This window comes from Lampris incognitus, chromosome 19 (assembly GCF_029633865.1).
Source record: "Lampris incognitus isolate fLamInc1 chromosome 19, fLamInc1.hap2, whole genome shotgun sequence".
Lineage (NCBI taxonomy): Eukaryota > Metazoa > Chordata > Actinopteri > Lampriformes > Lampridae > Lampris > Lampris incognitus.
In genome coordinates this window covers 35,033,116-35,060,587 of record NC_079229.1, presented here as the reverse complement: position 1 = coordinate 35,060,587, position 27,472 = coordinate 35,033,116, and the positions used below count along the sequence as shown (strand labels likewise).

At 46.3% G+C, this 27,472-nt stretch overlaps 1 protein-coding gene across 1 annotated transcript in view; it reads right to left on the bottom strand.

Moving 5' to 3' along the window:
* The window catches only part of olfm3a (olfactomedin 3a), a 61,421-nt gene that overhangs the window by 6,865 nt on the left and 27,084 nt on the right, over positions 1–27,472 (bottom strand). Inside the window, exons 2-5 of the mRNA XM_056299256.1 lie at positions 8,191–8,228; positions 7,466–7,513; positions 4,037–4,179; positions 872–1,027 (exon numbers count right to left, since the gene is read on the bottom strand). Coding sequence (XP_056155231.1) covers positions 872–1,027; positions 4,037–4,179; positions 7,466–7,513; positions 8,191–8,228 — 385 coding nt within the window. The remainder of the gene's footprint in view (positions 1–871; positions 1,028–4,036; positions 4,180–7,465; positions 7,514–8,190; positions 8,229–27,472) is intronic.

Sequence of the window (27,472 nt, the reverse complement as noted above, 5' to 3'; positions counted from 1 at the left end):
CGAGACACTTTCTCACAAAAGCGGACGAGAGACGAAAAGAAGTTTGACTGAGAAGCAAGTCCCCGTTTCAGCATCTTTTCCCCATTAGAATATTCATTGTATTTTTCTCTTTGCTCGTTTAATGGTTGTTCTTTTATTGATTGACTCGTAGATTGCGGCCCCCAAACTAGAAGTTCAGCTGAGCCACAGAGAGGAACTGAAGCAGCACAAACAAAGCATTTGAAGCCCTAAGAGGCAGTTTTAAAAAAAAAACAGAGCTCTCATATATGTATGTGAAATACTGCGGCAGCAAATAGTTTTTCAATTCTTAAATTCAAAGAAGAGTGAGGGTTTGTATGGTTTCATGAAGTATCATAATTTGTTATTGCTATTATCATATCTTCCAGAGGACGAATATGCATTTTGAGTTGTTTGTAACTTCTGATTACTTGACATGGAGTCACACCATCACCTCAGATACGGACTATCTGAACATTTATGTCTCATCATTACCTTTTAAGACTCTCTTACTCATCAAGAGTGGACAACAACATGATCTACAACATTCATTGTGTTTCAAGAAACATTACCTAGTTGAAATATCTTACTATTTGGTGTGTTTTGGGGGATTTTCTTACTTGAATATGTGACGCCTTGCCTGAGTTTGGTGGGGACTTTTTGCAGTGATCAATGCGGTAAGTTCTTAAGTCCAACTTGTATGACAAAACTGCAGTCTGTATTGATGCATGACATGCCAGGAAATCTAATTTGCAGATGTGAATGTTTAATGTTGAATTATATTTAGGGGTGGCTTTAGGCTGGTTTCAACACTCTTTGAGTTCATGTAACAATGAGCCTCAGCACATGGTGTTTAAGTCGGGCGGTAGAATACCTGAAAGTTTTTAGCCATGATGGACTTCCTGTCATCCTCAATCTGTCTGAACTTGGTCCTTAGGCCCTTCATCTGGGACTCCATCTTCATGACATACTGGAAGTCCCTCTGGGTTCGCAGGTTCAGCACCTCAATGGACTGAGACATGTTCTGGACCTGGAGTACAACAAGACATCTTACACTGAGGCATCTTTCAGCCAGGTTATATACTTCCTTTGGCAAGACAGAAGAACATATCTTCATATGTGGGCTGATACCTCTTCTTGTGTGCTTGCACCTTGTTAAAGGTGAAAAAAAAACCCATGGAGAAAATTCAGCCTGAATATAAATTCCTGCTCCAGTGCTAAAACACTAGCAACCTGTTGTGTACAGTAGCTTACTTTAGTGTAGTGCAGCACAGCGGTGTGTAGTACAGTACAGTACAGCACAGCACAGTATAGACGGGGTAGCATGGCTCAGGAGGTACAGCGGGTCGTCTAGTAATCGGAAGGTCGCTGATTTGATCCCCGGCTCCTCCATAGAGCATGCCAGAGTGTCCTTGAGCAAGACACTCATGAGCAGGTTGGTGCCTTGCGTGGCAGCCTTCACCATCGGAGTATGAATGTGTGTGTGAATGTGAGGCACACATTGTAAAGCACTTTGAGTGGCCGGTAGACTAGAACAGTGCTATACGCAGTCCATTTACCATTTATAGCAGGGGTGGGCAATCTTATCCAGAAAAGGCCGGTATGGGTGAAGTTTTTTGTTCCAACCAAGCAGTTACACACCTGTGTCTCCTAATCAAGTTCCTCAGCAAAGACTCTAGTGGTTGATTAGTGGGATCAGGTGTGTAACTGCTTGGTTGGAACTCAAACCTTCACTCACACCGGCCTTTTCTGGATAAGATTGCCCACCCTTGATTTATAGCATTGTATAGTATGGTACAATATAGTACAGTATAGTATTGGATGGTATAGAGCAGTGTTTCTCAACCCAGTCCTCAAGGACCCCCTATCCTGCAGATTTTCATTGTAACCCTGCATAGGTAGCCCTGCTTGTACTTACTCAACCAGTCATCTCATAGCACTTAATTATGCAAGGTGTGCAAACTCAGACATTCATTGCTGATTGGTTGAATAACTACAAACAGGTACCTATTCAGGATTGCAAAGAAAATCTGCAGGATAGGGGTTCCTTGAGGACTGGGTTGAGAAACACTGGTATAGAGTAGTATAATATGGTATAATTTATCATAGTGCATCATATACTTTCGTATAATATAGTACAGTATAGTGTACTGTTGTACTATAGATTTTAATATAGAGTACCATATTTAACACCTCTCTAAGCCAATGTACAGTCCCACAGTGCTTCAAACTCTCTACCGTCGTTCCTGTGCCAAATCCTCAAAGATCACCTGCCTCAATGACTTCAGACCAGTTGCCCTAACATCTGTGCCATGAAAGCATTTGAGGGCATCATTCTGTCACACTTGAAATTTTGCACCTCTCCAATGATGGACCCATGTCAATTTGCCTATCAAGCCAACCGGTCTGTTGAGGATGCAGTTAGCATAGCCCTGCACCATGCCCTGCAACACCTGGAATCACCAAACACCTACGCACGCATACTGTTCATAGACTTTAGTTCCGCCTTCAACTCCATCAACCCACTCAAACTCTCTACCATACTCTTGGATACGCACATTGACCCAGCCATAAGCCACTGGATTTGGAGCTTCCTGTGGAACAGGCCACAGAGGGTGAAGGTTAATAACCTAACCTCACACCCTCTTACCCTCAGTACAGGTGCTCCTCAGGGCTGTGTTCTCTCCCCCTGGCCCTTCTCACTTTACACCACCCACTTTACATCCATGGACCTTTCTGTGAAAATAATAAAATACGCTGACGACACAACCATTGTAGGCCTCATCTCCAACAACGATGAAACCCAGTACCGCACCGAAGTAGACCAAGCTGTCACTTGGTGCGCAAACAACAACCTTCTGCTTAATACAGCCAAAACCCAAGAACTCATTATATTCCGATGCATGCCGAATCCTAAAACACCCATACAAATGAACAGAGACCCCATCACCACCACCCACTCTTTGAAATTCCTTGGAACATCCATCAGCAATAACCTGAAATGGAAAATTAACACTGAACACATCACTGCAAAAGCTCAACAACGACAACTTTACTTTCGAAGGCAGCTTAAAAAATACCGGATCAAACATCAACTGCTCGTTCTGTTTTACTTAGCCATTATCCAGTCCATCATAACATCTTCTATTACAGTATTACGGTATTACAGTATTACAGTATTATAGTATTACAGTATTACGGTATTACAGTATTACGGTATTACAGTGTTACAGTGCTACAGTATTATAGTATTACAGTATTATAGTATTACGGTATTACAGTATTATAGTATTACGGTATTACAGTATTATAGTATTACGGTATTACAGTATTGTAGTATTACGGTATTACAGTGTTACAGTATTACAGTATTATAGTATTACAGTATTATAGTATTACGGTATTACAGTATGGTACAGTGGCACAGACAGTCAAACACGGGAAAAACTGCAGAGGACTGCCAAAAAGGCATCCAAAATCATAGACAACCCACTCCCCTCAGCTGAACCTCCACATACTCACCAGACTGTAAAGCGAGCAAAGACGATCATCTCTGACCCCTCATGTCCTGCTCATCACCTCGTCCAGCTCCTTCCCTCAGGGAGGCGCTACAGGTCGCTATCCACTAAGACTAAAAGCTTCACAAACAGTTATTTTCCCCCTCGCCATCAGGACTCTGAATTCCTCCCTATAGTCCCTCCTCACACGCCACCGGCATAAACACCACCCTTCACCTAACATGTTGTGCGTGATGTGTTTGTTTCTGTTATGGTGTGACTGTGTTGTACAGGATAATATGTGGCGTGTCTGCTGTTGTCCATGTATGTGTTGTGCTGTGAGGGAGGAGTGAGCTGATGCTGCTCCCCTCATGGACCCGGTCTCATCACATTTCAGCTGCTCCTTCCTGTGGACCATGGCAAAGTGATTCTGGCAATGCCCCCGGGTTAAATACAGGATGTAGTAGAATGTGTGTGTGTGTGTGTGTGTGTGTGTGTGTGTGTGTGTGTGCAGGTTAATTCCCTTGTATGTGAGTGTTTACCTTCTCCAGTAGTTGGCGGAGTTGGCGGCTCTTGGCATCCCTGGAGCACAGGCTCTGTTCTGGAGCCACCACCGTGCAGATACAACGTCCGTCTGCATCCTGGGCTGAGCTGTACACCTGCCACCCCTCTTTAGGCCCGATGGTCTACAACAATCACACACAAACACACACACACACACACACACACACACACACACACACACACACACACACACACACACACACAATACGAAGTAATTCAGTCAACTTGATCTGAATACGTAACTACGGCGATATCTAATTAGCGTGTGATTGGCAGTTCTAGACGGAAATGTGTTATTTATTTGACCAAAAACACCATTCACAAGAATCAGCTGAGACATCAGTTTGGGTCATTTGATTTAGGTTTGAGCAGAACTCAACCGGGTTTTATGAAATATAATAAACACTAGGCTGTGTATGGGCAAGAATTTGGCGATGTGATTTGTACCCCGATACAAGTGTCACCATTCAATATAATGTGAGTATATTAAGATACTACAAATATTGAGATGTAGCATAATATTTTGTCAAAGCTTTTGAGAAATGGCATAAAGAAAACACCTCAATATAAAAATCAGAGTAATCATACAGTCATAGCTAATGTGACGGTGGCACCGCCTGCTGTTGTTGTGGTTCAGCCCTGTTACAATACTGCACCTGCCGCCTAGTGATGTACCACCTGCCACCTTAAACCTCCTCGTTGTCTGTTTTGTTCCTCCTGTATAGACGACAGGAGGAACAAAACAGACAGTCGTCCCCTTTTCATCGGCGGGGACTGTGTGGACGGTGTCTCGGACTTCCGGTTTCTGGGCATACACATAGAGGAGGGCCTGACCTGGAGCGTTAACACCACAGCGCTGGTTAAGAAGGCACAGCAGAGACTCTACTCCCTGAGGATCCTCAGGAAGAACCACCTTACCACCTCACTGCTTGTGTCCTTCCACCGCTGCTCCACAGAGAGCATACTGACCTACTGCATCTGTGTCTGGTTTGCCAGCTGCACAGCAGCAGAGGGGAAAGCGCTCCAGAGGGTCATCACCACCGCCCAGAAGATCATCGGATGCCCACTCCCCTCCCTGGAAGACCTATACAGTTCCCGCTGCCTCAACAAACCCCATGGCATCCTGAAGGACCCGTCCCACCCAGGACACCGTCTGTTTGATCTGCTGCGCTCGGGCAGACGTTACAGGACAATACGAGCTCGGACAAACAGACTGAAGAACAGCTTCTGGCCCCGAGCCATAACCGCACCAAATGCTGCTAAGTCTTGATTCCTGACTTTTTGTGCCACATGTTGGTGTCCAGTAGAATGTAGAAATGAATGTGTGTGTGTTTTATGTATTTAATTCTTTTCATATTGATCTTTATGTGACAAGCATTGTCTTGAATTCACAGAAAACTGAATCAGTTCATCTGGACACAACATTTACAGGGAGAAACGTTTCATCACTCATCCAAGTCACCTCTTCAGTCCCAACCTTGTCGGTTGGGACTGAAGAGGTGACCCTGACGACATGCAGCATCAGCGTAGCTGTTGCTTTCTGCCAGAACCGCTGCCGAGTTGACAAACAGAGCTGCCGGTTGCCAGAACCGCTGCCGAGTTGACTGAGCGGAGCCGCCATGGTTTACCCTTTCCGTGTGCTGACAGCTGGGTAGACTGTGCCCGGGGGTTTGAATTCAGAGTTTCCTTCTCCTAGCTTTTGCTCAAAGAGGCACCAACCTACAAGGCAGCAAGTGGATTTGAAATCAGAGTTCCCTTCTCCTATCCCAATGTGCTGGCTGGACTGGGCACCATGGGAAGTACCATACAGGCATGCAGGAGGACCAGGTCTATCAGTAGGCACATCGTCCTTAGCCAAAGGGCCCTTGCTGAGGTAAAGTGCTACCCCTCTGCAGCCTGCGGTTGCAGTTTAATGTCTTACCCAGACTTATAAGAGGAAAGGCTGGGATCAAACATAACACCAAGATTTTTGGCCGCCACACTTTTGTGAATCACAGAGATGTCGATTGTTATCGTTACCTGATCAAGGAATTTTCAACTTTTAACTGGGAACTTTTGAAAAGTGGGAGCCACAAAGAGGCCATGTTTTGTTGAGAGGGGACAACTTCATGTCATGTACATATTTGTCTTACACGTCTTATACATATTTGTTCTAGTACTTCTGTTTGTTCTAGTTTACTTCTTCTGCGGCAGACGAACTAAACTAACTCTGACACCGAATATAAACAATCATGTTCATGTCAACATGAAGGCTTCATAAGTTCAAATATAAAACTTTTAAAGCCTAATTTGTCAAACTGAATAGATGATCTTTTAAGGCGTTCCAAGGACCCGCAGACACCCAAGTGAAGGCGTGCAGGTGGAGCCAACAGTCAGAAAACAGAAAACGAAGAGAACGAACAGAGAATGAACGAAGGGGCATCCGGGTGGCGTGGAAGCCCATTCTGTTGCCTACCAACACGGGGACCGCCGCTTCGAATCCTCGTGTTACCTCCGGCTTGGTTGGGTGTCCCTACAGACAGAATTGGCCGTGTTTGCGGGTTGGAAGTCGGATGTGGGTATGTGTACTGGTCGCTGCACTAGCGCCTCCTCTGGCCGGTTGGGGGTGCCTGTTCAGGGGGGAGGGAGAACTGGGGGGAATAGCGTGATCCCCCCATGCGCTACGTCCTCCTGGTGAAACTCCTCACTGTCAGGTGAAAAGAAGCGGCTGGTGACTCCACATGTATCGGCCCAGATAGCATCCGGATGTGGGCCACTTCAGGCAGTGATGCGGCACTGATGTTCTTCTTCTGGCCCTGACAAAATGGATGTGAGCCTGAGTGGCCCACATGTATAATAGCAAATATGGCCCAAATATGCCAAATCAAATGTGGGCCTTTTTTGGCAAAGATGCGGTGCTCTGGGCAACATGTGATCTGGATGTGACCCTGAAGTGGCCCGTGTGGTAAATGGTGAATATGGCCCAAATATCACACGACAAATATGGGCCACCTTTGGCAAATATGTGGCACATGCGGCATTGCTATGGCTCGGTTCTGGCCCAGATCTGGTAAACAGGAGCGGACCGCCCAAGTGCCATCATTCCACACGGTATCTGGGCCAGATGAAAGTGTCGGGTGTGGGACGGGTCCGGGCCACAGCAGTTTTGTTATCTGGGGTAGGAGGCATGTGGTAGTCTGCAGCCCTCCCCGGATCGGCAGAGGGGGTGGAGCAACAACCAGGACGGCTTGGAGGAGTGGGGTGACTGGCTGGGTACAATTGGAGAGAAAAACAGGGGGGGAAAACCCCCCCTCAAAAAAGAAAACAGAAAATGAGTGTGAGAAAGAGAAGATGAGGAGCTGGGGGGGGGGGTGATGATGAGATGGCGTGGCAGACAAACATGGAGCCCAGCGGTGTGTTCTGGAAAGGCAATAGACGAGACAGAGAGAAGGAGCCAGGTAAGACAAGCACAGTGACTGAGCAGGAATGACAAAATGTGAATTTGGAAAAAAAAAAAGTGTGTCACTAATGTGTGTGTGTGTGTGTGTGTGTGTGTGTGTGTGTGCATATGAGCGAGCCACGGCCACAGACGCCTGTTTGTGAGGAAGATTAATGGCTGGACTTTGGCTCATCACTCTGTGAAAACCCCGTCTGTAACGCGAGGACGGCGCCTCCTCTCTGCAATTCAGACGGCGAAGTGGAAAACATGCGAGATTAAAGACGAGCAGGGCTGTGTCCTTCCACACCGGGCAGGGCACATTTCAGACTTGAGTTTAAAGCTACAATTCGTAATTCGAATGTAAACCAAGGGGTCGACCCACTTTACGAAACACAAAACCCCGGATCGGGCGCTGCTGTCGCTCCCAAAGTTGATCGACAGGTCTCTTACTACAGCGAACAACACTAGACAACAACTACATCTGAGTTTCCGACGTTTCCTGATGCCGTGAAAGGTTTGTTCACATCGCTAACGGCTGTAAAGATTAGAGTCAAACAGACCCATATTTTCTATTACCCTCAGCTGAGAAAGACACAAAATGATTATTTTCAACGTCAAACTCCTCAATTATGTACATAAATATACCTCCATCTGATATGGTCAAATAAATCACTACTTGACTGTTGAAATGTTGAGTTTAGAGCAAACCATGACTATTGACAGATCTATTGGTGGGCCAATATCTATAGATCCTACAAATCAATAGATCTCTGTGTTAACTGACCTGATCTACGTATAGAGTCAAAAATGAATCTGCAGTCCAGGAATCTCCCATTAAAGTCCCCCTGAAATTACCTCACATGACTTCTACTTCCTGTAAAACAGAACATCTTCAATGACGAATTTCCACCAATAAAACCATTCACAGATCTGGAACAAGCTCGCTCGTCCACCTATCCCTTCAAATAAATCTGTTTCTCTCCCAAACTGATATTTTATGAATGAGTCCTCTCTCTACTATGTCCCGCCTCAACATGCCGTTTCAACAGGAAATACATAAAATCAAGGAAATAAGAGTGTCATTTCATAATGAATTGGAATATAAAGGGATTAAACATGTGGACCTTAAAACGGTCTTTGCAAAGAGCTCTGGAAATTCAGTTTTAAAGCACGCCTTCACCTAGCTACGAGACACAGGACTGATAACGAGGATATGAGAACAACGTAGCACAACAGTTGGTGGTGATAATGCTCCACCCGGTTGCAATTCCCCATGAAAACTCTCAAAACTCCCCAGTATGTATTTACAGTCTGAACAAGACCCCAGCCACTGAGGATGCACAAGCCAGTAAATTCTTAGTGCCGGTCCCAAGCCCGGATAAATAGGGGGGGTTGTGTCAAATCAAATATGCGGATCTTAAATCAGATTTCCATTCTGGATCGGTCGAGGCCCGGATTACCAACCACCACCACTACTGCGGACCGGCAGGGTGCCAGGGAAAACTATGCTACAGTTGGGTGAAGGAGAAGGAGAGGGGGAAGGCATGTCCAGAGGCAGCAGGAGAGGAGGAAGGGTAGGAGTGTGGAGGCGATAGTCAGAACTTTGAATTATTAAGTTTCCTTTATTAATCCCCTTGGGGAAAGTCAGTTACTGCAAATTAACCCACCCTAGCTGTGATCTGTGTAGCTAGGAGCAGTGGGCTGCTGCCTTCATGCAGCGAGAACATGCAAACTCCACACAGAGGATGACCTGGGATGACTCCCAAGGTTGGACAACCCCGGGGTTCGAACTCAGGACCTTCTTGCTGTGAGGCGACAGCGCTAACAACTGGGCCACCGTGCCGCCCAATGTTGGCACTATGACTGGTAAAGAGAGAGAAAGAGAGCTGGCTGATATGATGGAGAGAAGGAAGGTAGATATACTGTGTGTGCAAGAGACCAGGTGGAAGGGGAGTAAGGCCAGGAGCATCGGAGGTGGGTTCAAACTCTTCTACCATGGTGCGAATGGGAGGAGAAATGGGGTAGGGGTAATTCTGAAGAAAGAGTATGTCAAGAGTGTGCTGGAGGTGAAGAGAGTGTCAGACAAAGTGATGAGTATAAAGCTGGACATTGAAGCTGTGATGATGAATGTTATCAGCGCATATGCCTCACAAGTTGGGTGTCAGATGGAAGAGAAAGAAGAATTCTGGAGTGAGTTGGACGACATGGTGGAGAGGGTACCCAAGGGGGAGAGAGTGGTGATTGGAGCGGACTTCAATGGACATGTTGGTGAAGGAACGGAGATGATGAGGAGGTGACTGATAGGTATGGTGTCAAGGAGAGAAATGTGGAAGGACAGATGGTGGTGGATTTTGCGAAAAGGATGGAAATGGCTGTGGTGAATACGTATTTCAAGAAGAGGGAGGAACACAGGGTGACCTATAAGAGTGGAGGAAAGTGCACACAGGTGGACTATATCTTATGTAGGAGGTGCAATCTGAAAGTAGTTGGAGGCTGCAAGGTGGTGACAGGGGAGAACGTAGCTAGGCAGCATCGGATGGTGGTCTGTAGGATGACTTTGGAGACCAAGAAGAGGAAGCGAGTGAAGGCAGAGCCAAAGATCAAATGGTGGAAGTTGAAGAAGGAAGACTGTTGTGTGGAGTTCAGGCAGGAGTTAAGACAGGCACTGGGTGGTAGTGGAGAGTTGCCAGATGGCTGGGCAACCACTGCAGAAATAGTGAGGGACACAGCTAGGAAGGTACTTGGTGTGTCATCAGGACAGAGGGAGGAAGACAAGGAGACTTGGTGGTGGGATGAGGAAGTACAGCAAAGTATACAGAGGAAGAGGTTGGCAAAGAAGAAGTGGGATAGTCAGAGAGATGAAGAAAGTAGACAGGAGTACAAGGAGATGCAGCGTAAAGTGATGAGAGAGGTGGCAACGGAAAAGGAAAAGGCGTATGGTGAGTTGTATGACAGGTTAGATACTAAGGAAGGAGAAAAGGACTTGTACCGATTGGCTAGACAGAGGGACCGAGCTGGGAAGGAGGTGCAGCAGGTAAGGGTGATGAAGGATAGAGATGGAAATGTGCTGACAAGTGAGGAGAGTGTGCTGAGAAAGTGGAAGGAGTACTTTGAGGGGCTGATGGATGAAGAAAATGAGAGAGAGAGAAGGTTGAATGATGTAGGGATAGTGAATCAGGAAGTGTGGTGGATTAGCAAGGAGGAAGTGAGGGCAGCTATGGAGAGGATGAAGAGTGGAAAGGCAATTGGTCCAGAGGACATGTGGAGGCATGGGGGTGTGGATACCTGTGGAGCTGCATGCATACATCAAAGGAAATGTTGAATGATCACCTTAAAAAATAAAATGTCCCATGGAGACCAGCCCTGACAACAAATCTAGCTGAAAATACCACAGGTCTGCTTTTTAAAGTGATTTAAACATGATCACAGCTCTTTACAGGAGCACTGACAAGCTCAAAGACAGCATTAAACCTCCATCTGTAGTCGTCCTCATCAAGCACTAAAAAGTGAAGATGTGATGTGCGCCCGAAAAACAATCTTATTTAGACCATTAAAAAGGTAAATCAATGTGACACTTAGCAATACTGGCAACACCACAAAAGTGCACTTATTTGCTATTTATTAATGCACTTCAACGCACAGCCACTGATGAATCACAGTTCATTTACATGTTTATTCAAGCATTTACCCATCTGGTGGTAAATAACTACAATCATTACATTTTGTTTGTCCATCCATTAGCCATCCATTATCCAGACCGCTTATCCTGCTCTCAGGGTCGCGGGGATGCTGGAGCCTATCCCAGCAGTCACTGGGCGGCAGGCGGGGAGACACCCTGGACAGGCTGCCAGTCCATCACAGGACCCACACACACACACACACACACACACACACATTCACTCCTAGGGACAACGTAGTACAGCTGATTCACCTGACCTACATGTCTTTGGACTGTGGGAGGAAACCGGAGCCCCTGGAGGAAACCCACACAGACACGGGCAGAACATGCAAACTCCACACAGAGGACGACCCGGGACCACCCCCAAGGTTGGACTACCCCGGGGCTCGAACCCGGGACCCTCTTGCTTTTTTTTTGTTGGTTTGTTTTTTTGAAGATTTTGTTTGTTGAAGTTGAAATTCATCATTTTTCATCATTTTCAGAAGAAGACTTCATTCCATAGGTCAACGGTTACAGTGGAGACCACACGGCCGAGTCCAGCCGGAGACCTTGGTTGCATGTCACCCCCCCCCCCCGTCTGTCTGTCTCTCCTTCATTTCCTGTCTACTTCTTCACTGCACTAAAGGTAAAATACCAAAAAACAATCTTCAACAGAACACTGGTATGTTGGTGTAAAACAGAACATAACTGTTGAAGAGACAGAAGTGCAACAGACCCACTGCCATGATGTTCAGTCTGTTAACTTCATGACTGCACAAACCTTTAAAAGTGACCTTTCCATGACAAGGACGGATGTGCTTATTGTTTAAAGGTGCATTTAAAACACATGCACTTATTATTGATTTATGTACACAAACATAATTGAATTTGTTATCGATAAATGAAGCAATTATGGAGGCTGAAATTAAAGCCAGCACTATTGATTCCCTCCATGCATTTTCTTTTAAAAGCTGCATCAACAGCAGCACTGATTCGTTGTTGTTGTTGTTTTAACCAACATTTCATTAATGCTTGAATAGATAATGATCTTTTTCAATTCAAACATTGATCAGGGAGACGACAGTGGACATTTTGGCCCCAGCTAGTCAGGTCATTCCTTTCCAGCAGACAGACTGTTTTTAATCCAACACAGATTGGTCTAAACTGAATTTCTCTGCTTGATCTGTATTATATCTAGACTTGAATCCTGAAGAATTTAGTCTTTCTAAGTACTAACAACTGCGATGGGAATATTGGGAATATCACAAATTCAGCATCCGGGAGGTTCAAGCATGAGCGACCGGGTGGCGACATGGTGGTGACACGGAACCGTTGTTGCAGTAAATTTGCATGGGGTGGACATGTTAATACTGTGTTGTTTTACACCTTTATCCATAAGAATCTCAGCACCTCTGCACTTTATCCTCTCTTATGTCTCCTAGCAGTAAAGTAAAACAAGCAATAGTGCCTGCTTTAATTTAAGCTTGGGGTTAAGGGGTTAAGTATAGGAGTAGTACGTTTCCTCTTTTCTTTTTTTGGGGGGGGGGGATTCCTCCTCTTTTCTCCCCAATTGTACCCGGCCAATTACCCCACTCTTCCGAGCTGTCCCGGTCGCTGTTCCACCCCTCTGCTGATCCGGGGAGGGCTGCAGACTGCCACATACCTCCTCTGACACATGTGGAGTTGCCAGCCGCTTCTTTTCACCTGACAGGGAGGAGTTTCACCAGGGGGACGTAGCACGACGGAGGATCAGGCTATCCCCCCCAGTTCCCCCTCCACCCGAACAGGCGCCTCGACCAACCAGAGGAGGCGCTAGTGCAGCAACCAGGACACATACCCACATCTGGCTTCCCACCCGCAGACAAAGCCAACTGTGTCTGTAGGGACGCCCGACCAAGCCGGGGATTCGAACCGGCGATCCCCGTGTTGGTAGGCAACGGAATAGACCACCACGCCACCCGGGACGCCCCAGAGTAGTGCCTTTCCTGATGGTCTTTCGTGGTGTCCTAGACTGGTCTCCATACACCCCTATCTTCATGTGAAGCGCAAAACATAGCCCCTCCATGATGAATGACCGTCCGTGCGTGGTGAAGAGCCACAGCCTCCTCGTGGTAATCCTGGTAACGTTGTCAGGAGACAACAGAGCAGAACACGGCGGGTCTAGAGGAGTCAACCTCCATAATAAATCCTGCTATCCTATGGGTATCAGTAGTCCTAGGTGCATTCATCGATAGACTGATGTTGTGGACCGGGGGACGTCGTGACTTTGCAGATGATCAATGCATCTTGTCAATGGAAAGGCACCAATGCCCCAGTCAGCAGAGAACTACAGAACTGCATGTGGAGTAGCGCCCCACGCTTTCAACAAACATGCGCAACCAAAACCCTATTGGGGCGTCCTGACGGACGACCTAGGTGAGGGAGGTGAGGTATTTCACCTGTATAAGTCAATCCATGTGTATATATGTGAAGATTGTTGTGCTGTAGTGCCGTTACATCCGAGGATACTCGACCCGATGATGATGATGATGGGTGTTGTTATTCTATGTTAAGTACACCGAGACAGCCACGAAACCAGAGTCACATTCCATGTAGGTGCAAACTTACATGGCCAATAAACATGATTCTGATAACCGTTCCCAGTTGTCTCAAGGACTGTGAGGGAGTGGTCTAGTCCTCATTAATATTCATGAGCTGACCTCTGAGTGACAAATGCAATCAAGAGTTGGTGGTAAGGGTGGGCGGGATTCATATCTTGACGATTTGATTGGCTGCATGTAAATGAGTGTCTGATGACGTCATGAGAATAAGGGGGGGAAACGAGAGAGAAGCTGAATAAGGGGAGCTTAAAAGAGAAAAATAGAAAAACTCAATTCTACCTTTTATACATCCATCTATCTATCTATCTATCTATCTATCTATCTATCTATCTATCTATCTATCTATCTATCTATCTATCTATCTATCTATCTATAGTAGGAGGAGAGGAGAGTACAAAATGTGTGATGATTGAAGTAATAAGTGATCAAAAATATCAAAGTTTGAGAATATTAGAATTCCCATTTTAATAACTGTCCATCTGTCCAATTTCGATCTCACATGCTGTTAATCACGTGACACATTTGATTGACATGTGTCACCGAGTTTGGGAATGAGTTATTCTGCTCCAGTTCATATTAAGACTTCAAGTCAACCTGCTTATCACCTCAAATGACTTTCATCAGTCCAGAAACCACATTCAGAGAAAAACGTATTTCTGATGCGCAAATCTCTGTAGTCCATATAGAACTGAAACCTACACACCTAACAAAAATATGAAGGTAACATTTCACATAAGGAGCACGTTCTAGCTATGTGTGTGGTAGTGAAAGTGAGTTGTGCCATTCCTGACAGGAAATAATCTCCCTGTTTGTGTGATGGAGTGAAGAGATGGCGGTGGTGACAGCGGATCCCCAGGGCCTCCGCTGTGTATGATCGAGCTTTTCACAAAACGCTTCTTTTTTTCCCCTTGCCTCTACAGAAATTGTAAACTCATGAGCCCTCATGAAATCTTTATAAAGACTTCTTCAGATAGGGCAGCAAGTTTCAAAATGACGACACGCTGCCAGTCGAAGAGGGGTTTGACATCTCGTACCTCTCGCCTCCTCACAGCCTCTCGCAGTGCGGTTGTTATTTGAAATGACCTTTCTCTCACTATCCTCAAGGATGTGCTCAGAGTGGCTTCCTAACATACACGAGAAACTGTCAAACTGTTATTTAAAACTGAGGACGATACTTTGGTCACTTTCATTGTCTCTTGTTTTCAATGGCACCAACTCAAGGTGAGCAGCCAGATGCTCTGAACGCCGCCGGCAGAAGTGGCTCTTATGTTCTCACAATACTGTGGCTTTCTGCTGCAACGTCTCTATCTAGCAGAGTTCAGCCCTTTTCTAACCGCAGCTTTATTTCCAAGGGACTGTTTTTCAAACTACAACGACCGGGATTTCACTCCTACCTACAACGACCAACGGCCAAAATGACGGTCGGTTTGTAAACTCTATATTCTGTCAAGACAAATCCCCAATTGAGATATTAATGCATTGCATATGTTAGTATGTCTGTTGGGAAACTAACTGACACCAAAATTAACATTTTAACAACTATAATACTATTTTCAAACCATTTAAACTTCAGAGAGACATGGTCGAACTTGAATAGCAAAATTGAAAAAAGTGAAAATATCCCGTATTGCTGATCTAACAAATGTAGCAAGGCCTACAAAACGTGAAATGTAAAAAAAAAGAAATGAAAACAAATATTGAAACAGTCCCAAACTACTAGAACAACCATGGGCGGTCAAAATGACCGCCACGGTTTTTAAACTCTATATTCTGTCAAGATAAACACCCAGTTGAGATATTAATGCATTGCATATGTTAGTATGTCTGTTGGGAAACTAACTGACACCAAAATTAACATTTTAACAAATTTAATACTATTTTTCAAACAATTTAAAATGGCGGCTGTCCAACGCCTGTAAACACTGCAGGGCCTCGATGGTGGTCATGGTGCGCCTGTACCCAGACATGTTGGACATCATCAAAAATCAAGTATAGACTATTTCTCTCCACTGGAGGACGCTAGTGTGTTTCTAGGACAGAGCAACGAACTTCACCAAGGAAACGACGCCACCCACACACGTCATAAATACTGCTATGACGCGCACGACGACGAGCAAATTATGAGCCGTCATTTTGACCGCTCATGGTCGTTTTAGGTAGATGCTATCATAATTTTTGTGTGCAATTGATCTAAAACTCATTTTAATGCAAATATATGCAATTGTATGGGCACTCGGGGAGCGGCAGGTCCGTATCTTTTCCCCCCACAAAGCTTTTAAACTTTGAAAACCCAAAACCGTCGAAATAACTGCCTTGGTCGGGCACAAGCAGTGAAATATGTCCTCAGCAACCACTACGAGTTGCACCCACGTCAGCAAATGTATGCCTTTCCCCCTCTGAGTTAGTGGCATTTCACAGAAATCCCACAGAAATGTCAAGTGAACAGTAACCATCTTATGGAACACTGCGTAATATTTATAACTAATAAACACCGTGTTACATTCACAACTTACCACACATGGCTATATATTTAATAACAATGGTGCTTACCTGTCCTGGAGCTGCACGGCCTGCTCAGCATTGTTTTTTATCCCTTTATAAAAATGACATTATCACTCCCTCACAAGCAATAATTATTTCATTGTTCCTGTTTTTTGGGAACTGGCAGGTTTTTTGATTGACCCAATAGAATGACTAAAAGATAGCCATATTCTGAAATGTGGAGCGCTCTCCCTCCAGTCTCCCAACGCTTCGCTGTATAAGTTTGTTCTTTTACGATAACAATTTCATTTAGCAGACACTTGTATCCATCTGAGAGCTGATACAACACAACCAAGGATCTGGGCAGCAGAGAACAACACGAGTGGGGCTGTGTATTGGCGAGAATCTGGCGATACGACACGTATCACGATACAGGGCTTACGATTCAATATATCGTGATATATTGGGATACTGTAAGAAAGGCGATATATTGTGATTTCATAGGCCTGTGTTCTTTGTGCTCACGCTACTTCCTGTCTCAGTTTACGTTGTTGGGTTGGAGTGGAAGAGTCAAACGGCTGAAGATAGATTACAACACGTATCTAGCGGTCGTGGGGTCACACGCAACATGTTTGTCACGAACCTTTACATGTAATCAATTAAAAATCAATATAGTGGTTTTGAGAATCAATACAGTATCACAAAAGATAATATCGCGATACTCGAGTGTATCGATATTTTCTTAAACCCCTAAACACATGTAGCTGCCATAAAGCTAAGCTGGAGTCTGATAGGCCACGTGACAACAGGAAGTGCTCAGAGGCCATTCATAGACTGCATAGAAGCAGTTTTTTTTTGATCAGTCCATCCATTGTAACAATGGGCTGGTGTAGGTGGAGAGAGCTAGCAGCAAGTGGCTAGTTAGCAAGAGCCCTGGGGTAGCTGATTAGTTTAGAGAGTCGACGGACAACGAGATGGAGATTTCCACACTGCTGCTTTATTCCGTAGCCGTAGTACATACATTAACCATACGATGCCAGGTCTCCACGGCACCATGTTCCCCGATCATACATGAACAGTACAGAGGCCACACGTAACCTAAACGCTGCTCTTGAGCTGAGAGGCAAAAGAAGAACAGGAGCTAAATAAAATGCCTCCGTTCACCGCATGCGTGTCACTCAACTAACTTAAAGAACACAAGGCGCCGTCTGATGACGCCACCTATAGGCGAGTATGTCTAGAAAGGTACACCTCCCAATTTTGACTGTTAAACCGTAGCAGAGGTGTTCACTAACGAGCTGGGCCTTCATCCATCCATCCATCCATTAGCCAAACCGCTTATCCTGCTCTCAGGGTAGCGGGGATACTGGAGCCTATCCCAGCAGTCATTGGGCGGCAGGCGGGCCAGGGAGACACCCTGGACAGGCCACCAGGCCATCACAGGGCTATATGCTGGACCCTTTAGTGGGTCAGACCTTTAGTCAACTAGTTATCGCAGTCGCAGGCGACCCGGGTTCACATCTTGGTTGCGGCGGATTCCCGGCTTCCTCCTGAATTCACTCCTCTATTAAAGTGGAGCTGGGCCTTCAGTCTTTACTTAAAGAGTGAGAGGGACTCAGCTGATCAAACAGAGTTTGGTAACTTGTTCTGCAGAACTAGAGGAGAAGAGTCTAGCTAGTGACTCAGGGCCTGTGGTGGTGGTACCAGGCAGAGCACAGTGAGCGGGGGGGGGGGGGTCAGCGTAGACCTGGATGAGGGATTCAGGTAGGCAGGATCTGTTTTAGTTGCTGCTTTGTAAGCGAGTTTCTTTTTTCTTTTTCTACTTTAGCAATAAACACTGTTTGTTTGACACCGCGCTGCACGGAGGACTGTGTTTTGGGGATACGGTTGCCGATGTTTTTATGGGCCAAACTGGTCGTGGCACATTCAGAGCATCTTATGTACTGTCTGCTAAGCAGCTCCAGTGGGAGTCTGGCAGCCCGAGAACTGAGCAGAATGTGAACCACAGGCGTGAAGCTGCTGTTCAGAATGAAAAGACTGACAGGCCGCAACAACAAACAACAGAAGTAAGATGTGTCGGAGGCAAACGACTTCCTTTACAGTTAGCTGATGCAAAAAGAGCTTTGTATGGAATGAAATTACAGCATTAGTTTGGAGTTACCATACTTAATGCTGAGGTATATGACAAATATTATCAAGACATCTGTAGGGAGTTTTACACAATATTGATTTATATCAAGATATCAGCTTACAATCTGCAAAAACACCATGTTTAAGAATACAACTGAGGCTCATCACAGTGAACTGTTTGGTTATGTTTAATGTAAGTATCTACTACTACTACTACTACTACTACTACTACTGGCTGCTCCCGTTAGGGGGCGCCACAGCGGATCATCCGTCTCCATCTCTTCCTGTCCTCTGCATCTTCCTCTGTCACACCAGCCACCTGCATGTCCTCCCTCACCACATCCATAAACCTCCTCTTTGGCCTTCCTCTTCTCCTCTTCCCTGGCAGCTCCATATTCAGCATCCTTCTCCCAATATACCCAGCATCTCTCCTCCACACATGTCCAAACCATCTCCATCTTGTCTCTCTTGCTTTGTCTCCAAACCGTCCAATCTGAGCCTAAGTCAAACTCAAAGTATCTTTATTGTCCCTCGCAGGGAAATTAGTAACCTAATATGCAACTTGATTGGTTGATTGATTGATTGATTGACCGACTTAACCAACCTAAAGTTTAATACCAACCCAATGTTTAACACAAAGTATAATAGTGAAAAATTTTAGGTGATATATTCTTATTATGATTAATTTAGGCAGCAAAATTGTGACTCACGATATGACAATACCCAAATTTCATCCTGACACATATGGCGACCCCTGGGAAGCAGGGAACAAGCCGAAAGAAGACATATGGCAGAAGATACATACATACACATACACTGGCAGAAATGGGCATCCCTAGACACACCACTGAAAGACGATAAAATGGTCAGATTGAAAGACTGCCCAGCTGTAGCTATTCTCCTTGTTTTGTTACTATAAATCTATAAGGTTGTTACCATGCTGAGGTTTTTTGCAGGTTTTGCCCTCGAGTCAAACAAGGAGGTCCCTGCAGGACGGTCATTATCCCGTCTGCTGTCTCAGCTTCGTCTGCAGGTTGCATCAGCAGGTCAAAGTTGTGTTGTGTATCACAAAGACTCAAAACTGTCTTGTGTCTTCTGAATAAGCCCGGTGCGGATAAAGCGGCCAGCACGGCTGACTCGGCCTCCGCAGCGCTGCCATGCCGGCAGAAGAAGACCAGGACTAAGTCATCTGTCCCGTCATGCCTCACGCTGTCCTAACAAGAGGTTGCCCGGCCATTAGCGGCCAGGAAGGGGGCTGCAGGTCGGAGCTGTAACGGATGACCATGGTCTTTAAACGAGTTCACATTCCTGCTCTGGCGGGAGATGAACTCGAGTGTGCGGACATGTCAGTAACTGCACTGGTACTGATGAAGACGGCGGTGACAAATGGCGAAACACCAAAAACACAGCAAATGGCAGAGGTGGAACGTGACCAAGTACAGTTACTCTCGCGAGTAATTTCCCCCCTTGGAACAGGAACTTCACTTAACGTTCACTTTGTATTATAAGTCGACAGTAGAAAATTCTACTTTGCTTTTTCATTTTAAAGATGCTATGTGTAATATTTCTTTTTTCTGCACCCCCCCTTCCCCTACCCCTACCCCTACCCCTTTTTCTCCCCAATGGTACTTGGCCAATTACCCCACTCTTCCGAGCCGTCCCGGTCGCTGCTTCACCCCCTCTGCTGATCCGGGGAGGGCTGCAGACTACCACATGCCTCCTCCCATACATGTGGAGTCACCAGCCGCTTCTTTTCACCTGACAGTGAGGAGTTTCACCAGGGAGACGTAGCACGTGGGAGGATCACGCTAAACCCCCCCCTCGAACAGGCGCCCCAATCGACCAGAGGAGGCGCTAGTGCAGTGACCAGGACACATACCCACATCCGCCTTCCCACCCGCAGACACGGCCAGTTGTGTCTGTAGGGACGCCCGACCAAGCCGGAGGTAACACGGGGATTCGAACTGTGATACCCGTGTTGGTAGGCAACGGAATAGACCGCCACGCCACCCGGACGCCCCTTTGTGTAATATTTCAAGTTGCTGTAGGTACCTTGGAGAGGGGAGCAATTTTGACACGACATCCCCCAAAAAAATCCAGTGCCCCCTGCTGTGCTTCCTGCTTCCCTCCTGTCGTAAATGGCAACATTCTTGTTGAGGTTGATCAAATATGCATGTAAAAAACAATCTTCCGTGAATCTCGTACCTGTCAGGAAGTCACCGTGAAGCACTTCTGTACTTAAAGGTGACGTTTTTGTAAGCATGACAGCTACTTAGTCTAGCCACCCATACCAGAGCCATCGCAAAGCAGCGCTCCACACTTCCACATGGGAGTCAGTCTCATTTCATTTTCTCTATAGCTCCTTTAATAACTTACAGAATAATAATAACTTAAAAAAAGCTAAATGCAGAATCAGTCTTGAGTGTTAATGATACTGGGTGTTTTTGGAGATTTGCATCGGTAAAATAAAAGTGGCTTGTTCATACAGATGTGTGTTTCAAATGATGTGCACTATGTCAACTAAAATTCCATATTTTTAGATCAACTCTTGTTTTCGTTTGTAGGCATGAAAAGAACAAAACTAACTCACAAGGCGATTACTCGAGTGGTTTTCCAACAGGAAACGCAGATGCTTTTGCACCAGATGTTATCGCGCCACTAAACAAAGACGGCAATGGAAACTCCAGTCGATGCACCTTAAACTCATGGTGGGGAGAAGCGTTTTTCTATGAATTTTAGCTATTTTAGGATATTTTGGGATGTTGGATTGTTGTGATTTCTGTTGTATTTTAACTTTGAATTTCTGGTGTGCTAATCAAATTTACCCTTGGGTACAGACGAAGAAACCTTGAAGCTTCCTCATCGATACTTTTACTTGTGCTCAAATAAACGATCGGTAAAGTTACTGAAGTAGGACATTTCAGAACTCGTTCCCTGTACCTCGGCGGCGAGGGCCAAATCCTGACGCACGGGGAAAAGTTACCTGTGAACACTCTGGGCTCAGAAATAATTACTCAAAGTAATGATGGTTGATAATACAACACATGTAGCATCGTAGACGAGACAAGACAAATACTGTACCATCTCACCTCATCTTCAGCCGCTTCTCCGGGGTCGGGTCGCGGTGGCAGCAAGCTAAGTAGGCCACTCCAGACGTCCCTCTCCCCAGCAATACCCTCCAGCTCCTCCTGGGGGATCCCAAGGTGTTCCCGGCTCAGGTTGGACATGTAGTCCCTCCAGCGAGTTCTGGGTCTACCCCGGGGTCTCCTCCCAGTTGGACGTGCCCGGAAAACCTCCAAAGGAAGGTGCCCAGGAGGCATCCTGATCAGATGCCCGAACCACCTCAACTGGCCCCTTTCGACGCAAAGGAGCAGAGGCTCTACTCCGAGCTCCTTCCAGATGTCCGAGCTCCTCGCCCTATCTCTAAGGCTGAGCCCAGACACCCGACAGAGGAAACTCATTTCAGCCGCTTATATCCGCGATCTCACCCTTTCAGTCACTACCCAAAGCTCATGACCATAGGTGAGGGTTGGAACGAAGACTGACTGGTAAATTGAGAGCTTTGCCTCCCGTCTCAGCTCCCTCTTCACCACATATATAGTATTGTACCATATGGAGAAATACAAGCAGACCTCATGGGCCTAAAACCTCATGAGCCTAAAACCTCATGAGCCGTCCCTGTACTCTCAAAGACTCGAAGGAGTTGTCTCCTTATACACCCTTACAAGAAGAGGAAAGACTTGTCCATCGGTCAACCAAAGCCTTACATTTTCCTATACCTCTCATCACAGCTCAGTCTGAACATCTGGTCATCGCCAGCTGAGGGTGGCGGCATACAGAAGTAGAACACCAGCAACAGGAGCCCGACACCCGCACCCTTCAGAGAGTCCGTCTATGTGACTTATCTCATGGTCCTACGGTGACTTAGTTAAGCAGGCTACATGGGAGACAGGATGACTCCCGTCCCTCATCACACACTCCTTACTCCTCTCTGAGGGAGCCACAAGATGCTTATTTACAGCAGAATTGACCCACAGGCAAAGAGAATCAAATACGCAATGGCTGAATGATAGCTCTAAACGCTTCATGCCAATTTCCCTCCACACACTCAACAGCGGAGGTTCGTCGCCGTCCGTCGAGGAGACGCTGCACGTGCTACAGGTTTAAAGAGGGATGGAGGGAAGAGAGGCGGACTGATAAAAGTAATCTCCTCTCAGATGCGGCCATGATGGAAGGCGTGCGGGGAGCTTAATTTCCTCCAGGCGTGACACATTCCTGCCCCTTTCTGACCCCGCTGGAGAGACGGCTGAATACATAATTCTGCAGGGGCGCAGCACATTCTGCCCCATACATTTTCTGAGTGGGCCACATCATTATCTTTCTCATTTCATCCTCCTCCTCCTCTTCTTCTTCTTCTTCTTCCAGTGTGCACTTCAATGAGTCTCCTGGCCGAACAAGAAAACGCTTCAGTCTTGAGCTGATGGGACGGATGATAATGAGCCAGTCATCAACACTATGTCAGAAGTTCAGTCGGTGGACAGCCTCAGGCCCACAGCAAACACCATGTGTGTGTATATATATATATAAATCTTCATCCATTATCCAAGCCACTTATCCTGCTCTCAGGGTGGCGCGGGGATGCTGGAGCATCCCAGCAGTCATTGGGCGGCAGGTGGGGAGAAACCCTGGACAGGCCGCCAAGCCATCACAGGGCCCACACACACACACACATATATATATTCACTTAACCTGGGCGGAATACGAACCAGGTAGGACACAATTCCGCCTTATGTCTCACTATATTCATCATGTCTGGCGCCGTATGAGGACTTTTTAAACCGTCTGATAGAAGTTTTCATCAACCGTACTGAGAAAGTCCCGTTCTGTGTCGACTGGATGGGGAATTACAATCAAATCCAAACTCATTCTATATCATGCTACGCTGCCTCGACTTCAATCCTGTCCCGCTTCCTCACTGCAAGCTTAACAAACGACATTATAATTTGTACCTCGCCGGGTGGGAATTTAACAAGCATGGCTTGTAATTGTGTCTGCGGTTGACTGAACGTAGTAGAAATCCACCGGGAGCCAAAGCCCGGCCCGCCGGAATCACCGGCACTCCTGCAGCGATACCTGAGTGGGTTGTGGAGCGCATCGCTCCTCCGGCCTTCACCTGCAATAATTAGAAGGAGGGGGCAGGAGACATGGCTGCTGAGATACCCTGACTCATCTCACCATCCAGTCTGCATCCCGGGGGCGAAAAATAAAACAAAAAGATCTTGAAAACAAAGGAACGTTAAGCAGGAGGGTAGTCATCATAACTGAAAAGTGACAGCTACTGTACTTCTTCATAAGTCCTCCATCCATCATCCATCCATCCATCCATCATCCAAACTGCTTACGCAGGGTCACGGGGATGCTGCAGCCTATCCCAGCAGTCACTGGGCGGCAGGCGGAAAGACACCCTGGACAGGCCGCCAGACCACCACAGGGCCCACACACACACACACTGTGGGAGGAGGAAACTGGAGCCCCCAGAGGAAACCCACCCAGACATGGGGAGAACATGCAAACTCCACACAAAGGACGACCCGGGACCACCCCCAAGGTTGGACTACCCCGGGCTGGAACCCAGGACCTTCTTGCTGTGAGGCGACCACGCTAACCACTGCACCACCGTGCCGCCCCATTCCACATACAAGTAACGTGAAAGGGCAAAAATAGCAAAATCACACAACACAACACATAACAATGACATGCACAGAGTACAACATACAATATGGTACGACAAAGTTTTATGTTTGCTGGCAAGCCGGTGAACCCAGGTGAACCCAGGTGAACCCAGGTGAACTGGGGTTTTTATGGTAAATACTTGGTGTCCTCATATCATCACAACATGATAATTACCCAACACTGCAAACCTACATGACCTGGTACATCACACAGGAAACTGTGTTACCGTGCATGGTGGACACCGCCATTAGAGTGTGCGTGTGTGTGTGTGTGTGTGTGTGCGTATTCTCGAGAACTGCAAATAAAGGTGTATAGGAAGGTTTTCGCTAAGAAACCGGGGTGTTATTAACTTTGCTCCGGTCTTCACTACAGACACTGTTTTTCAATAAATATTGTAAATGGAGACTGTCAGTATTCTGAGAGGATCTGCTGAAACACACACACACACACACATACACATGCTCTTTGTTGTCCTGCTCAGCCCCTCCTGGCTCTACCTACCGCCTGACTCACGTCTAAACCAAACCCTGACCGTCCAATTCCACCTGACAGCCTCAGAACCAGTACCCCGTCTCTGAGGCCACACAGCTCCACCTGTTTGCTTTGCTGCTGCTATAAACAATTCACATCTATCATCTGTTTGACTCTCTCTCCCTCTCCCTCTCGTCTCTCTCGCTCATCTCTTTCCCTCTCTCATGTCTCTTTCTGTCTCGTCTTTCTTTCCTGTCTCGCTCATCTTTCTCTCGCTCTCTTTCAATTCAATTCAATTCAATTCTCTTTCCCTCTCCCTCATCTCTTTCTGTCTCGTCTTTCTCTCGTCTCTTTCTCTCTCGTCTTTCATCTTGCTCTCGTCTGTCTCATCTCTTTCTCTCTCTCCCTCGTCTCTGTCTCGTCTCTTTCTCTCTCGTCTGTGATTTCAAATCAAATCCTGTGATTTCAAATCAAATCAAATCTCTCTCGTCTGTCTTTCTCTCTTTCATCTCTCAGTTCATTCAGTTCAATTCAGCGATGCTCTATTGGCATGACTGCATTAATTACAATGTTGGCAAAGCAAAACAGGTCAACAGAGAACTAAACAAACAAACAAACAAACAAACAAAATTAAAACAAAGGAAAAAGGAATAGGTAGATCTGGCAGGAACACAGAACACCACTTGAACAGCAACCGACAGTAATTGAGGTGTGACCTTTGACCCTCTCCTAAAATAAGTGGCCATTGTTCTTTCTCATCCAGGAGTGGAACATTTGGAATCTGGTTTTCAAATGTCTCCTGGTATTTTTCTCTTATGCTCTGGAATTTCTCACAATTTAGCAGGAAGTGCGTCTCTGTCTCCACCTCACCTGCCGTACAGTGACCACATATTCTTTGCTCTTTTGGTAGCCAGGATGTGTTGTGTGTCTGCCCTTGTCAGTGGCTAGGCTGTGGTCAGTGAGCCTGTGCTTGGTAAGGATGTGTCTGTGCTGACTGTCTCTGACAGTGGACAGACAGTCAGCCAGTTTGTGTTCTCTCTTTAGGGCCCCATAACATTCTGCTTTGTGTTGTCATTTGGTTTCTGTGTCCCAGTGTTCCACATACGGGTGTTTGCATTGTGTGATGATGTGGTTCTAGTCTGTGGTTGGTCAGCAGTGCTGGTCTGAAACTCATCTGTGTCAGTGGTTACGGGGTCAGTTAGTTTCACAACCAGCTGACTGAGGGGACTCTTTCTTACCTCCTGGATCTGGAATGCTTTAAATTGCTATGTGTGGTGGGGACTTGATTTCTCTTTCTCTCTCATCTCTCTCTCCTCTGTCTTTCTCTCTCTCACTCTCTCATCTCTCTGTCTGCCTTTCTCTCTCGTCTCTCCTTCTCTCTCTCATCTCTCTTTCTGTCTGTCTCTCTCTCATCTTTCTCTCTCGTCTTTCTCTCATCTCTCTGTCTACCTTTCTCTCTCGTCTCTCCTTCTCTCTCTCATCTCTCTCGTCTTGCTATCTCCCCCATCTCTTTCTCTCTTGTCTGTGTCTTTCTCTCTCTCTCTCTCTCATCTCTTGTCTGGTTCTCTCGTCTCTTGCTCTTTCTTTCTCTTGTTTCTTGCTCGTTCTCTTTCTCTCATCTCTTGCTCTCTTTTTCTCTCATCTCTTGCTTTCTATTCCCCTTGTCTCTTTCACTTTCTCTCGTCTCTTGCTCTCTTTCTCTTGCTCTCTCTTTCTCTCTTCTCTTACTCTCTCTTTCTCTCATCACTTTCTCTCATCTCTCTCTCTCTCTCTCGGAGCGGAGCGGAAGTGTGAGTGAGTGCACATTTCGGCGTTTTCTATCTTTTCTAACCTTTCTATTTTTCGTTGTTTCGTGTTTTTTGGGGGTTTGTATTTTGACAGACTTACTGTCGTTGTGGTGTATTTTGATAGCGTAGTTGGTTCGGCCGGCCCGGCTGTGAGTCATGTGGACTGGCGGAGTCGGAGGCATGGGGCTTGAGGAGCTCACACGCCGACATGGAGTTAAACTTTGTCCGAACTTCAATTGCTCGGTAGAAGATCACGGCTTGGCAATCGGAAAAATCGTTGGTTATGGAGTGTTAAGTCCGCATCTAGGATGAATAGTGGAAACGTTGTGTTTCTCGACAGTATTGATAAAGTCAGCTTAGTTGTGGAGCAAGGCGTGGTAATCCAGGACACCTTTGTTCAGGTGGTGCTGCTGGTCAATCCGCCCAGAAAGGTCATTTTGTCCAAAGTCCCTCAGTTCATTACAACGGGGGGACGACATGTTGTGGAGAGAACTGGCGAGACACAGAAAATTAATGTCCCCTATAAAACTGATTCCTCTGAGCTGCGAATCTCCACTTTTAAAATATGTTGTTACCTTTAGAAGGCAGGTTGTTATGGTTCTGAGGAACAAAACGGAGTCAAATCTAGTACTTAAGTTCAGAGTCTATGGTTTTGACCATGATGTGTATGTATTATCAGAGACAATGAAATGTTTTGGCTGCATAACGGAGGGTCATCTCATACGTTCCTGTCCAGAGAAATCAATTGCTGAGCCAAATGAGGGTGAGATGGCAGCACAGGGCCCTGAGCAAACTGGGACTGCTGTGCCGAGCTCAAAGCAGGGAGAAATGCAGCAGGAAGAAAACCAGAGTGAAGCTGAGTTTCTGGCTGCTGGTTCAGGTGCTGCTGTTCCTGGTTTGGCTAACCCAGAGGCTGCTGGTTCGGGTGTTGCTGATTCAGGTTCTGCTAAAGCAGGGGCTGCTGGCTCAGTTGCTGATGATCTGGGTTCAGCAAGTTCAGGGGCTGTGGGTTCAGGTGCTGCTGATCCGGGCCCTACACAGGACAATACTGTTGTAGAGGTTGTTGAAAAATGTCCCACAGATACTACTACCTGTGATGTAATGGACACACAGTCTGAAACTAATGAAGCAGAATG